The sequence below is a fragment of the Strigops habroptila genome, chromosome 6 (genome assembly GCF_004027225.2).
Source record: "Strigops habroptila isolate Jane chromosome 6, bStrHab1.2.pri, whole genome shotgun sequence".
Taxonomy (NCBI): Eukaryota; Metazoa; Chordata; class Aves; order Psittaciformes; family Psittacidae; genus Strigops; species Strigops habroptila.
This window is the reverse complement of record NC_044282.2, coordinates 10,860,397-10,874,678: the sequence shown is the minus strand read 5'-3', so window position 1 is coordinate 10,874,678 and position 14,282 is coordinate 10,860,397. Positions and strand designations below refer to the sequence as shown.

Sequence of the window (14,282 nt, the reverse complement as noted above, 5' to 3'; positions counted from 1 at the left end):
GCAGCATGCTACAGAAGATGAACTGCATATCTGATACAGCAGAACTCTAATCACAATTAAAATAGTCAAGTAAACATTATCTGAGTCAGATCCAAGCTATACTAGGGTAGCTCTTCACCACGCTGCTAGGTTTGAAGTGTAGCTTATATGCATGAGAGTTAGTTACTGAGGACTCCCATTCAAGCACCTGAATTTTGGGTCTCTGCAATGGAGAATGGTATGTTTATTACAGAGTTGGGTTTGGATAAAATGACCCAGAATACAGACACAGATCTGAACCAGTGTATTTAAAATTAAAAAAAAACCACAAACAAAACCAACCAACCAACCCAAAAAAACCCCCAGAAACAAAAAGCTCTTGATCCATGTTTTCAACATCAGCAGTGTGACAACTGTAACCAGCACCGTGACCAAAGATACAGCAAAATTGTCATGATACCGGTAATACAGAAATACTTACCATAGCATGATGATAAATCATGATATTGCTAACTACACTGAGACAAATAGCATATATACAAGAGCAAAATATAATGACATAGCTTTAGCATCATCATTTTTCTAAAGTGGCCCAGTCATTTGGAAGGACAGTCTGAATCACGTAGAGTTGTAACCACTACAGGAAATAAAGGATAACAGCCAATTAGCCTGCTTTTCTGCAAGGTTCACTACACTCTGTGCTATACATACAAGTCTTCAGGTTAGATCAGGTCAATCAAAAGAGTCAACTGATACATATAGTCTTGGGAACCGAAAGCCACGTCAGCCCTGCATTATATGCAGTCCTTAGCTGATGTAAAGTATACAGCATTTAAAGAAAGTATGTTCACTGGTATCAACAGAGGTCCAGGATGATTGTTTTTAAATACTTCGTAAACTATGGATACAACTGATGGAAGGATGGAGATTCAGAAGAACCGCATGCTAAGTAATTTGGAGGATATACATGTTATGTGCTTGAATCTTTCTTAACCTCCTCATCCCAATCAAAATCTAATGTAGCGTCATCTAGCTCTGCTATCGAGAAGAGAGATTTCTGTGTGACCACGCTGGCTTTACTAGCATTTCCCAACGCAAAACTCTTCCTTCTGCTAGGATTGCTCACATGCACCTTCAGCAACAGGCTATGGCTCTCCTTGTTAGTGTCAACCTTAATGGTAGGTGAGGTTGCCAACTGTGACTCAGGACGTGGTGCAAAGGAGAATGTCGACAGCTTGGCTAATGTGCTGGAGCGCACCTTCCCTGTGCTTGGGCCACTCAGCTTCTCCTCTCCCCCCTTTTTCTTTGCAGCGGGTGGAGATGACACAGCATCAAAACTGACATCAAAGCGTACTGTTGCACTTTCTCTGCTCTCTTTCCCTAAGGCCTGATTCTGTTGCTCTTCTCTCCCTTTATTATCAATTGATCGTTTTTCCACATGAGTTTTTCCTAAGCTACTCAACGTCATCTTGCATTTCTCACGGGGGCAGCATTCTTCTAGCAGCTGCTCTCCCTGGAGCTGCTCTCCAGGCTTAAAAATAGTTTCACTCTGAAAAAGAGAAAATTCTTCATTTTTCTTCTCTGAAGAATGATCAAGTTTTTTCCTTGCTCTGAAAGAAAATTTAGCTAGTTTAGCTGCTGGAGGACTTTCACTGACAAGGATTTCTGGCTCATGGGAACCTACTACCTTTGTTTCCTTCACTACTTGACCTTTACTTCGTTTTCTCATGCAAACTGTTGCTGGTTTTGCTGCTACAGATACACTGTTCTTTTCTTCCTGTAGCACAGAATCTGCATCACTTGAAAGATCTGACAGGCCAGATGCAGGTAATACTGAGGGAAAGGCCTTTGCCTCGGGGTCCTGTGTACTTGTAAAGAATCCATGTGATTTCTCCGTGTGCAGTCTCTGACAGCTTTTAGAAACCCGTTGTGTGATAACCGAATCCTGCACGCTAGCACTTGGTGATGCTGGGTCTTCAATATTTGCTTCTGAAGAAGAACAGTTGTGTTCTTCAGTCCTTGTCCTGCTTATCTTGGAAACTTTGTCCTGCTCCAAAGGAGCATGTAGATTCGCAGTTGCTAGTGACTCTCTCATTCCATTTTCCTTCCTTGGTATCGAAGCACTTCTTTCTTCAGAACAGGATGTTTTACATAGGGCTTTTGAAGTCAAGTTATTTGGAAGTATCTTGGGCACTGGAGACTTTTTCTGGAAAGTTTCTTCAGCATCAGTGTTGCTCTCTTCCAGGCTGTCAAACCATGCCAAGCTGCCTTCATCACCTCTCTTACTATGTCTGATCAAGTAGTTTGCATTTTTGTTATTACCATGTGCTGGGCTGCACAAGGGTTCTAGATGTGTATGCCCTTCACAGTTGCCTTCGGGCAAAGACGGCTGTGGCCTGGAGTTATTCTCTTGTTGATTTGAAGGTTCTGACTGAGGCAGTTGCTTTGACTGCCCAAATGTATCCTTGTTCAAGCATCTTGCAGTAGTACTGAAACTTGTCTGTTCAGGCTGCAGCTGGCATGAATTTTCCTTTTGTAATCTATGGATTGAAAACAAAAAATAAGCAATGGTTATTTCTTTTTCTTTTTCTTTTCTTTATTGCATTAGTGATGTTCGGTACGTATGAATGGTGAAAAGCTACAAATAATGTAAGCCACAAAAGAGCATTATTAAGTTTCACATATAGCTCCAAAAGCTGGTGTTGCAGTCTGTGATCTTTCAGCACCTGCTAGAGTAAGCGGCAGAATTTAGTGTCCCCAGCAGACGATAGGCAGATGGACAGAGAAAGCAACCACCTAAACTTCATTTCCTTGGGAGACAAACAGAAAAACAAAGAGCTTTGCACTACTTACAGCCATTGCTAGAGTCCCTTAGGGATTACACATTCTGTAAGCATATATTCTACAACAAGAACTTCATTAGATTTTATCCTGAGCAAGGCAAAACCTTAAAAGAGAATGGAAAATCTAGGTACTACTTGGAATTGTGGTTGCTGGTGGCTTTCTCTCACAATCACTATGGACTCAACATGTCAAAACCTCCACATTATAAGAGGAAAAACATCACAGATTGCCTACAAAACTTAATTATCACTGTCTGTGGCTATTAATGTCCTCAGGGCCCTCCAAAACAACAGAGGTGCTAGAATGAGGGTTCTCTCCAATCACAGTATAGCTGATATCCTGTTATTGTACCAAACATATCATTTCCAAGGGAGATAGCATTCTACTTCTTGCTAAACAGTGGTTCTACCCATGAGTGAAGAGCAGCCACATTCCATTCCAAAAGTGACTGCATTAGTGTAGGTGAAATGATTCCTATGCACTGTAAACAGTTCCTCTGCTATATGATCCCTCATACCATCCTACATGTCTAGGATCTCTTATGAACACCTCTATTTTTATTAAAACCAGCTTTTGTCTGCCTGTTGGAGATACCCCACTTTCATCTGCTTTTACTGCCTCTGTGGTTATTTAAAATGTTCTTATTATGAGTTACAAAATAAGTCTGAAAAATATTTGAAGTGTACTTTCCCAGCTGTTCCCATTAGCTTTGATAATATTCATCTTTTCTCTTCCTTTAACAATGAGAAGTATGAGTTTCTTTAGAGCCTAATCTCATTTCAGGAAACAAATGATGTATTTTTGTATTTTATTTCCTTTGTAATCCCAGTGTTTTCCTTTCAACCTCAGTATGTTGAAAGTTTCCTACTAATAACAGCAAACAGACTTTCCAAATATTATTGCTGTGACCTGAAAACTAGGGGACAGATAGTGAAAATTCAGTGTATAGAAAGGAAAAAACAAAAGAAGTGAACTTTGATTCAGGCTTCTGTTTTCCATTAACAGAAAGGGAAGAAGCCTGACCAGCCCAAGGCAGCTTAAAAAATATGAAGCAGATCTGTTGTATTTTACCAAGCAGGTAACAAAAGGTTATATAAAATTATTTGCTCAGCTACGGAATCTGGCATTTTGACCCTAAGAAGCTCTGCTGAAACTTATCCGAGCACAGAATTGAGATATGAGTTGGGAACTGATTGAAACATTCTTAAATTCTTTATACATTCCATAACCCAGAGGGAGAAATGATCCTGTGATGATCTCAGAGTGCTGCTTTAAAACACTCTCCATGCTTGTCCTCTAAAGAACGAGTCCCTTCCCAATGTCAGATTCTATTTTTAGACCCTCTCCAGATACTATTGTCAAACAATTATTTTTCGCTATCGAATTATTTTGCTACTTTGCACATCATACCTGTCAAGTCTTTGTAGCTCTTTGTGCAGAAGATCTTGCAGCTCCAACCGCTCCAATATGAGTTCACATTGTGTACGGTACTGTGCCATTGGATCTTCTGGGAATGAGGTGTGTAAGGCATTGATGCCTCCGAGAAGTGCACACCCCTACGTCACCAAAAAGATGAAAAAGAAAAAGGAAGCTATCCTTATAAATCAGCACCAAATGTAAACAGCAGAGACCATTTGATACAAAATTCTCCCTTGATGTTTTAAGGCTTAAATTATCAAATATTTACTGAGTAACTACATTCACACTGTTAGGGCTGCTCACACGGGCAAAGGTGGCCGTACACATAAAGCAATTATATGATCAAACCCGCAGTTTACAAGCACTGGTTTATTTTTATTCATACAAAAAATGGAAAATCCACCTAAGGCTTGAGCACATCAGGACTAAAAACGGAAATTAGTATTGAAGAAGTTTTCCAAATACCTTGTCAAAATCAAAGTTGCCACATGAGCAACTTCTATAACTGCAGAAGTTCTGACTGCTGAAAGTTTTCATTAGCTTTGTCTAATTATTTGAATGGAAAGACCCGGGTATTAAGGCTTGTCAGCACAGGGTAAATTGACCAGCAAAAATATTTCTGAATAGCTCTTTAAGAGTAACTACCTGTTCAGGAATAATTCCAGAAAGAAAGTGATTTTAATCAGGGACAAATTTGCTGTGCCTTGTGAAAATGAAGTAGTATTTATTTTGAACAAAGCATCTGCACAAAATGATTTATTCCACACCAAATAATCTAAAATAGCACTGCAGATAATCGCTCTTTGGAAAAAACCCCACAGCACAAACCCTCTATTTTGCCACAGACTGTCTAGCCTTTACCACTCCTGTCTAATCCATAAGGCTCAACACAACTAATGAACAAGATGTGTATCAAGTGCCGTGAGAGCAAAAGCAAAAGTCAGCGGAGTCTCTAGAACCAGAATTGCTACATCTGGAGTCCCACAGACCACACGTTTTCATTGACGGCAATTTCTGCTTCTTCCATTTTGAAATTTTAAAACTTTGAATTGAAAAAAAAAAACCACCCCAACATTGAAAAAATTATTCTCGTGGCTAAGGAAAGCCCTCTAAAATTACACAGTGCTAAAACTAAGGCTGTCCCTACAACCATTAATGCATCCCACTGAAGTTTTTGTTGGGTTTTTTTAGGTCATATCACTTCAGGAACATGAGACATCTGTTCCACATAGAAGCAGTAGCCTGTAGCCATGGAAAAGGATGTCGTAGAACCTCTCCGTCATAATTGTTTTAGGGACCGGAAGGTTCATAGTTCATGAGGCAGGGACTGCAGAAAGTCCAGTCTCTTGGTGAGGACACTTAAAAGCAGCCAAGGAGAACTAGAGTCTCTCTCTGACACTAAGCTCCAGATCTTGTGATTCAGAATGAGGCAGTTAAGCAAAGGTTTTGAAAGGCAATAAAGTTTCAGCTGGGATCCTGATGCGGTGTGTGCAAAGAAGAAAACTGCAGTCAACAGGAAATGTGCTCGAATACTCCAAGAGCTACTACTCTGAAACTGAGGCCCTAACTACCTCTCATGGGGTATGCTCCAGCAGACAATTTCTTCTGGATAAGAAATAATTCAGCTCCAAATCCTAGAACAGGAGTAGCACCGTTCCACCACTTCCAGAGGACTGCATGAAGATAAGTGAATTGATACTTCTGAAATACTCAAGTACACTGGAGATGGATTCCACAGAAAAAACACATGAAGAAACTGAGAATTCCACCTTTACAACAGCCGATAATAAACAAATAAACAAAACATTGAACAAAACACTACCAAAGGATAGTTGCGTTTGGCTAGAGTACTGTCAACCTGTGACCTAAGGATCCAATGGAAAAAAAAAGGAACAAATGATTATATACCTTGAGATATGCACCAAAGGTGTACAACTACACCTTGCCATCACTGATTTTTCATTGCTTTACTTGGCCATCACAATGAGTTTCTTTTATATATTCTTTCGTGTGTGTGTGAAATTCTAAGTGGGGTGGGACTAAGGTATCTCTGAAGTTTCATTTCTATGCTGGTGCTTATGTGCCCCTCTGAGATACCAATTTGAGCAGAGCAAGGCAGCCATATGACAAATCCACATGCTGTGGAACTGAGGGCAGAGGATCTAGAACAGAGAGACACAGAAGGAAGTATTACAGTGAAAGTCAGCAGAAAGTAAGGGTGTAAAAGTGCCTAAGGACAGGAAAACAAAATCATAGAATAGTTTGGCTTGGAAGGGACCTTCAAATGTCATTTAATCCAATCCCCCTTGCAATGAGCAGGGACATCTTCAACTAGAGCAGGTTGCGCAGCACCACATCCAGTCTGGCCTTGAATGTCTCCAGGGATGGTGCACCCACCACCTCTCCGGGCAACTTGTTCCAATAAAATGTAAAATGGGAGTAAAAGGAGAGGGATTAGAAAGGGAATAAAAGTAGGATCAAAACATGACCAAGAGAAGGAGGGAGACAATGTTAACAAAGAGGAAATGAGGGAAATAAAAGATCCAAGCCAGAGGAAATAGAATATACTCACAAATTAGGAAAGAGAAAAATAAGAGTGAATTAGAGGATGAAGCAAAAACCCCCAATGAACTAGGCTGGTGAAGAAAAAAATGTGATAGTACTTCTCCCAAGGGGCTCACAAGAAATATCTGAACACTGACCTGAGAACTGTGAACTTTGATTTTCTACTGGCAAGAATATGACTTTTTGTAGAAGTTGAAAAGACATGTTGACAGGGTTTGCTGAGCAGCCACTCCTTCGAGAATGGCACTGGTACTTCCCCATTTACAACCTCATTCTATGCACTGACAATTAGGCAGGAAACACAGGATGCATCATACATAAGTCCTTGGGTTGGGTATTTTTTTCTAGAGAAGAAATCAATTTCTGAAAATAAACTTTTGCAGGTTACTTCTATTTTTTTTTGTTTTAATAAAACAAATAGATTACTTCCTTGAAAAAGAAACTGTTTCAATGATTCATTTATACTTTCCAGGAGGAAAAAACAAAATTTGGCCTCAAATAGATCTCAAATTCCCAGCAAAAATGAACACATTTGTCTACTTGTTCATGAACAGTGAGGAGTGGAGCAAATATGACGAGCATACCAACTACTCCCAGGTAGTCTTCTGCAGTCATAATTCAGGCAGATTTCTCACTGACTCTTATAAGATTGACTTGTTATGCAAACTGCAGCCCTTCAGGGCAGGGCTGTATAAATATGAAAAAGTGACCCACAGTTAAACCAATTCTTCTACATTTATTCATGCTGATGAGGTAGAGAGATACACAGATGACAATACATATTCATTATTATTATATACATACATTCCACTTTTTGATCTGTTATGAAACAGATTTCTTACATCCAAAACCATACTGCTTCGAAACCACTGTCCCATCAAATTCCCATCTAGCTAATTACAGTTTTAATTACAGTTAATGAACACTTATGCAATATCTTCTGTTTCAACTGGATACATTAGTACTGCTTCTTACTTTAACTTAGATGCAGTGCTGTCATTGAGAAGCTGAGCTCTTCAAAACAGTGCAAGATAAATTGCAGCAGACAGTGAAATAATCTTCTGCTACTTAGTAAGGTCAGGCCCTGCAGAATTTTTGAGGCAAATTCCATTTGCAACAGTGTGCACTACATTATCGACGGCGCAAACTGCAATTAGTCTCTCAACTCTCATTGAAAGAACAAAGGAGATCACAAGTGCCTCCCTGCCATATGTGACTTTGTGCGTCTATCCTGAAGAGCTTTATCTCTGAAAAAGGAGCATATCTACTCCTGCAAAGGTCTTTCAGGTCCACTGAGCTAACAGGTGCTATATAAAATTGTTTTAATTTGAATATATTCATATCAACCTATATAGAAACATAGGAAATGCCATTTTGGATCAGACCAGTTATGTGTGCAGTGGAGTACACCACCTTTAACAGAGCCAAAACCAAATATTCTAGATGTACTAGAAAACCCCATGCATAAAACTTGGGATAATCTGCTTAAGGTAGGTTTTTTTTTTCAATTCCAAAGCATGAAGATTTATTTCCCTTAAAAATATTCTATCTGAAGTAATAGTGTCTATATTATTTTCTGCATTTCCATTAAAAAAAGCCTTTATCAGATTCTCATTCCTTTTATTAATGTGTTGCTTTTTCTTTACATTCAACATCCTAATGACGTTAAACTAAAATCTAACCTTCCACATTTTTTCAACGCCTTTTTACATAGAAACATTACACAAATCCATGTGATAACTGGAATGCACAACTTTCAGTGCAACCAAACTTTTGGAATTTTGAGGTTTCTCAGAGTAAAACAGTCTTCTAAAATTTCTGAGGTTTAGTATCACCACTGGCATATTTTAAAATGATCTTGGCAACTGTTTGAAACATGCTCCAAAAAATGATTTGGTTCTCTCATACCTAGTTAATGAGTGACAAGATAAAATCATGGAAGAAAAGCCCATAAAAGGCTATTAAACACAGTGATATAGACACAATTTCTGCCTCAGAAGATCTTTAAAATGTAAATTAACGTAAGTCAATAGTATGCCAAAACTTCACAGTCTATTAAAAAAAGGTACCAGGCCTTTATCATCAATCCAGATGTTTCAGTTTAAGAATTTTAGTAATCAAGCTGTAGTAAAAATGACTTGTCAAGGTCTCTGATGACCTACCTTCCATGAGTCCATTAAATCCTCTCCAAAGAGAAAAAGAGGACTGGCATATACCTACATGATAAACTGAATCTCTTAAATGTGGTATTGCAGCAATGGCAATGCCTGCAAGAAACCTTACCTGCATAGAAGATTCCATCACTGATACCACAGTTACGGCATCTTCCACAGTCACAGTATCCCTAAACATCAGCCGGGCATGAGCTATCAAAAATAAATGAAGCACTGAAAGCATTACCGAAGTCAAAATGCAATTTTTTGTGCTAGAAGGATATTTCTTCAGCTCTTCAAACACTCATGTATGGGCCTAACTTAAGCATGAATATAACAACTCTGATTTTAGTGTCAACTTCAACAGGAATTGGAAGGCTTAGTTTTACTAGTAATGTGACTTCTGGATTACAGTTACAGCAACAGTTTGAATAAAGATGGTCAAAATGCTAGAGTTAAAAAATGTGAAGTGCTGGATATCACAACAAAGAGTGTGATATAAAACACCTCTAGATAGGTACATATCATCACGATACAGTAAAAAATTCAGTCTAACTTTCATCACAGGTCAGAAAAGATCAGATTTCCTCTAACTGGTCTGTGTCACAAATTTCGTATTATTTATATATAATACAAAATATAGAATATTTTGTATTAAAATGCTTTTACCTACAATAACTTTATTTCTTCTTCTTTCCTTTTCTTAAGACAGCAAAATAAAACTGATTTTTGTAAATGGATATAATGCAAAGAATTCACTACATGAGGCTCTCCTCCTAAGTGGCTGTAGAAACACACACAGTTCTTATTCAGTAAGAGGAAGGCCGGTTAGTTGATACTATCTATATAATACTTTGAAAGAACTAAATGCTACTAAAAGCCACAATCATGCGAACACGTAAGAATGGAAGAAACACTGAACGTGAAAATAGCATGTGAATCCCTAAAAGCTAGGAATGTCACTTAAATAATTTCTCCCCTCAAATGGAGAACAAACTGTAAACATCTGATGCAGGAAACACCACACTGCTGACTGGTATATAAAAGCATAAAGACCATTTATGATTGCTATACAAAAATACAGTACATTCTTTTAAATTCATCCTGAAAATAGTTTATATGCCATTTTATAAAACAAAGTCATGTTAAGACACAGACCTACTGCTTCCTTTGGTTTTGTTCATATAACTAAAATACGATTCGTACTCAGAGTTGGAAAAGCTGAAGTCACTGCAAAATACAGACTTGATTATTGATACTGAAGGAAACAAAAACATGTTATTTTTGATGTTTTATCAATTTGAGGATAGAAGCAAATACTTGGCTCAGATGAAGTAAAGTAAATGCTAAGATTGCTTTTCATAAAGACAAATAACTTCTGAGTTTCGCTCGAATATGATTTCTTCCAGTGGTTTTAGTTTTCACTATGGGTGTGAGAATGGCAAAACTAAAACTGATTTTGATAATCTAAATGTAACATTCCCTGCATTCAGAATCTCCAACGTCAAGTCTCGTTACATTAGAAAGATAAAACAATACAAGACTCACCTACCCCTACCTCCATGGGAAAGCTGCTACTCTGCTCACTGGCTATAATTATACTCCACATCTGTTCATTTTATGAAGCTTAATTGTTAGCCTAAAAATAAAACTGCCACGGCCTTACCTTCTGCAAGGCGGATCAAACTCTCTAGCAAGCGAATGGTAGTTCGGGCAGCATTTCTGCAGTCACTCTGACGCTGCATTTGATAGTAGCGCACCAGGATCAGATTGCTCTCACCAGACAATTTTGGCTGTATACTTTTGATAAGGCAGAAGTAAGTTTTCATCTTTTCCATGCTCCAGAGCTTTTCAGATTTGCGTGGGGAACCTGTGTTACAACTGTCTAGTCAGTAATTCTGTAACAGACATCAAGCCTTTTCCTAAGAATTCCTGTTAAATGGACAGGTGACTATAAAAGACACACTACTGTATTTCTGGGGCATACTGAGTTGTCTGTACACTAGTCTTCAAGGACTTGGCCAAATTCCAGTGTGGAATTTTACACACCATCCAATCCCTCTCCTATCAAAATCTACAGGAAAGCCTCCAGCAGTTTCAACAGAACTGCTATCAGACTTACTGCCCACCAGATGGTACAATCAGAACTAAGTGCTCCAGTATTCCTTAAAATGTAAAATGCTACATGAATGCATGTACCTCCTCTGGGTGTTCCACTTACTTTGTAGGAGCCAAAAGTTACCTGCCATATTCTGAACACTTTTGTAGAGAAACATTTGGGAAGCAAAGGAAGCTAGCTGAAGAAGTTTCATCTAACCACTTCTTCCCAACCACAGATCAAGGCCATGCTGCTGAAGTGGATGGAGAAGGGGATGGTTAAAATTGTATCACTCTGCCTTCCCCAATTCCAGAGCACAGAGCTCCATGTAGGGAACACTACTGTTCACTCTCTGAGCCCTGCAGCACATGCAGCTCAGATTTGTTCTGTCTGAATTAAGTTTCCTATTAACAGCTTGTACAATTGCATGGTGTGTAGGATCTGCAGACAAAGCAATGTCAAAGCGCAAGATGGAAACGATCCACTTACTGAGCAGTCGGGGCCAAAATCTCTTGTAAATGATCATAAAGTGTTCTCAGTTCACTGCTATTAATTAATTAGTGGTATCTTATTCCTACTTGAAAAACAACCACACCACAGGCAACCACATAGCAAAAATGTTAGGCACTGATTAATATGAAAGACTCAAGAACAACCAACTAAACACACCACCCCCACCCCCCAAACCACTCCACTCCCCCAACTACTTATAATTTAAAAAGACTACTTTTACCTTTATTCTGCAAAATGAAGGATGAAATGATGCGGTCCCATTCCTCGTTCTTTGTATCTAACAATACTAAGACCAGGTCAAATCTGCTCAACAGGGGACTGCCAAGGGCTATGTTGACAGAGACAGACTCATTAGAGTCATAATGGCCTTTAGGGTTTGTTGCTGCCAGGATAGTTGTCCTTGTATTAAGCTTGCACACCAAGCTAGAGAAAAGTATAGTGAACGTTACGGCTGAATTAAATCGGGTAGGAGAATGATTCCAAAGTGTTAAAAAGGATCACATTTTTATGTTACAAAGAACACATTTTACCTTAAAGATCATAGAAGCTAAACAATATACACAATTATTGCATGAATATATAACATATGCAGCATTCCCAAGTCAGAGAATAGCAGCTATGCATAAACACAATGATCAGGATACCAAAAGTAACTAAGCAATATTGCCATGAGTAATCTCTGTATAAAGCTACGTCCTTAAATAGTAAAAACCAACATAGCTTTTCAGAAATTAGTATTACTTTGCTTATTTATACAGTATAGAAACACATTTTAATGCTGGAAAGCAACATTTTACCTTGATTTATATTTTAAGAAAGCAAAATAAAGTGTAATCTAAACTATGTTTATTCCTGTGTGTAAACATGTTATGAATATGAACCAAACCAAACAATGATGGCAGCCATATCAAGTGTTCCTCCAGGGAAATAGCCATTTTCCTCTCTTAATCATGCTATCCTGGCATGTGTTTCTAGATGTGGGGAGAGGTTATTTTTATTCTAGTAGTCCAAATGTAATCTTTTTGGTTAAGGCAGCAGCAGAAGTATTCTAACTTTGGTTTGTCACTGAGCTATTTCTAGTCAGCTCCTGAGTAACTGCTGCCTCACATCCTATGTTCTTCTCTAACTGAGAGGAAGGACCACGGATCTTCTATTACACGATGGGAAAAAACCTATCTTATCTCCTAGGCATCAAAATAAGACCTTAAATCAACAAAGCGCTTAACCTATCTGTGCTAAGTTACTGCTAAAAAAATCCTCAACACGTGTAGTCCTTAAAAGTGAGCAACTGAGGCTACATGTGCAAGGTAGCAAACTGTGGTTTGGGGTCTATAAAATCAAGCCAACCGCAAAAAGGAACACAGCTAAAATACATCGCCATCTTACTAAGCAGACAGGACGTGCTGATTCCACATATTTGTCCCCAGCTGCATTTCTGAGCTAATAATCACTCAGGTGAGTGAGACATGTCTGCTGTCTGCCAAAAAGGGTAAAGAGAGCTCCAGTGGATATGCTCAGAATAGAGAAAGGACATGATCAGATACAGAAGCCAAGAAGATATGACTGGAGTAAGAGCTGAGCTGAAGGTGACAAGGAGGAATATGGAAAGGATGATGCTGTTTGAGCAGCAGTAATTTCAGCAATACTAGCCAGGAAACGATATGGGCCCGGACAAGAGCTGGGTATGACTGACAGAATAAGGTATGAAATCAAAGTGGCAGGGAAGGAAACAGCAGACTTGAACACACACTACTTTGAAAAAGAAAGTAGTGAGCAGGAGTTTGTATTTATGCCATGCCCAACATATAAAATTCAGCAGCCTGGAAATTCATTGGTCTTCTTTTGTTATAATGCAGCATTACTGGATTTTAGAGAAATTAAGTTCCACTTTCCAAGTTCCAATAAAAAAATTCACAGAGTTCCTCATTTTACATATGGTTACTATGAGCACTTGCAGCAAAGGACAAGAAAAAGACCACTAAGTCTTCCCAGGAAAGTGCCCTGGCCTACAGTGGTAGATTGAAAACCCAGCAGTGAAATGGTTATGTGTTCATTCTGATCACTTGCAACCTCCGGTCTAGTGCACTGTCCTCTGAAATGCTGATTCATCTAGTTTAATAATAATGCTAAGAACAAAACTATTAAGTACACCAAAGAAAACAGACATACTTAATAAGCATGACAAACCTCCCTCCAACTTGTAAATACAAGAGAAACATCTTACATTTTTATCACATTTTAACATCCTACTTACCCTGCCTTTGCAACACTGATGGTTTGTTGCTCCATTGCTTCATGGATACTGGTTCTGTCATGTTCTTTGATACTATTGAACTCATCAATGCAACAAAGGCCTCCATCTGCAAGCACCAGTGCTCCAGCTTCCAAGTTCCACTCCCCGAAGTCCTTCACAGCAGTCACTGTCAAACCTGAAGAATCAATTACTTCAGTCAGTCTTTTCCTTAATATGCAGGACCGCACTCGAGTGAAAGAAAGGGACCCAATCCACCGGCTTGTGCCATGGACAGAAGGCAAAACAGCAGGTGAACTCACCACACACCTCTACCATGTAACCCACTCTACACCTACTGGTAAGAAATCCCAGCAGCGTTTGGCAGGTTAGACTGGACCTGCGGAGCAGACTCTGTTAAGCTTCCCATGTTCGACAGTGACTTGTTCATGACTTTGTTACTTGAGCAAAAGAGATTAGG

General features: G+C 38.9%; 1 protein-coding gene across 1 annotated transcript in view; it reads right to left on the bottom strand.

The window, feature by feature from the left end:
- Positions 1-206: 206 nt before the first annotated feature.
- Positions 207-14,282, bottom strand: part of MCM9 (minichromosome maintenance 9 homologous recombination repair factor) — a 47,731-nt gene continuing 33,655 nt past the window's right edge. The window contains exons 7-12 of the mRNA XM_030490029.1: positions 13,826-14,000; positions 11,792-11,994; positions 10,627-10,830; positions 9,091-9,173; positions 4,234-4,379; positions 207-2,519 (exon numbers count right to left, since the gene is read on the bottom strand). Coding sequence (XP_030345889.1) covers positions 950-2,519; positions 4,234-4,379; positions 9,091-9,173; positions 10,627-10,830; positions 11,792-11,994; positions 13,826-14,000 — 2,381 coding nt within the window. The 3' untranslated portion in view covers positions 207-949. The remainder of the gene's footprint in view (positions 2,520-4,233; positions 4,380-9,090; positions 9,174-10,626; positions 10,831-11,791; positions 11,995-13,825; positions 14,001-14,282) is intronic.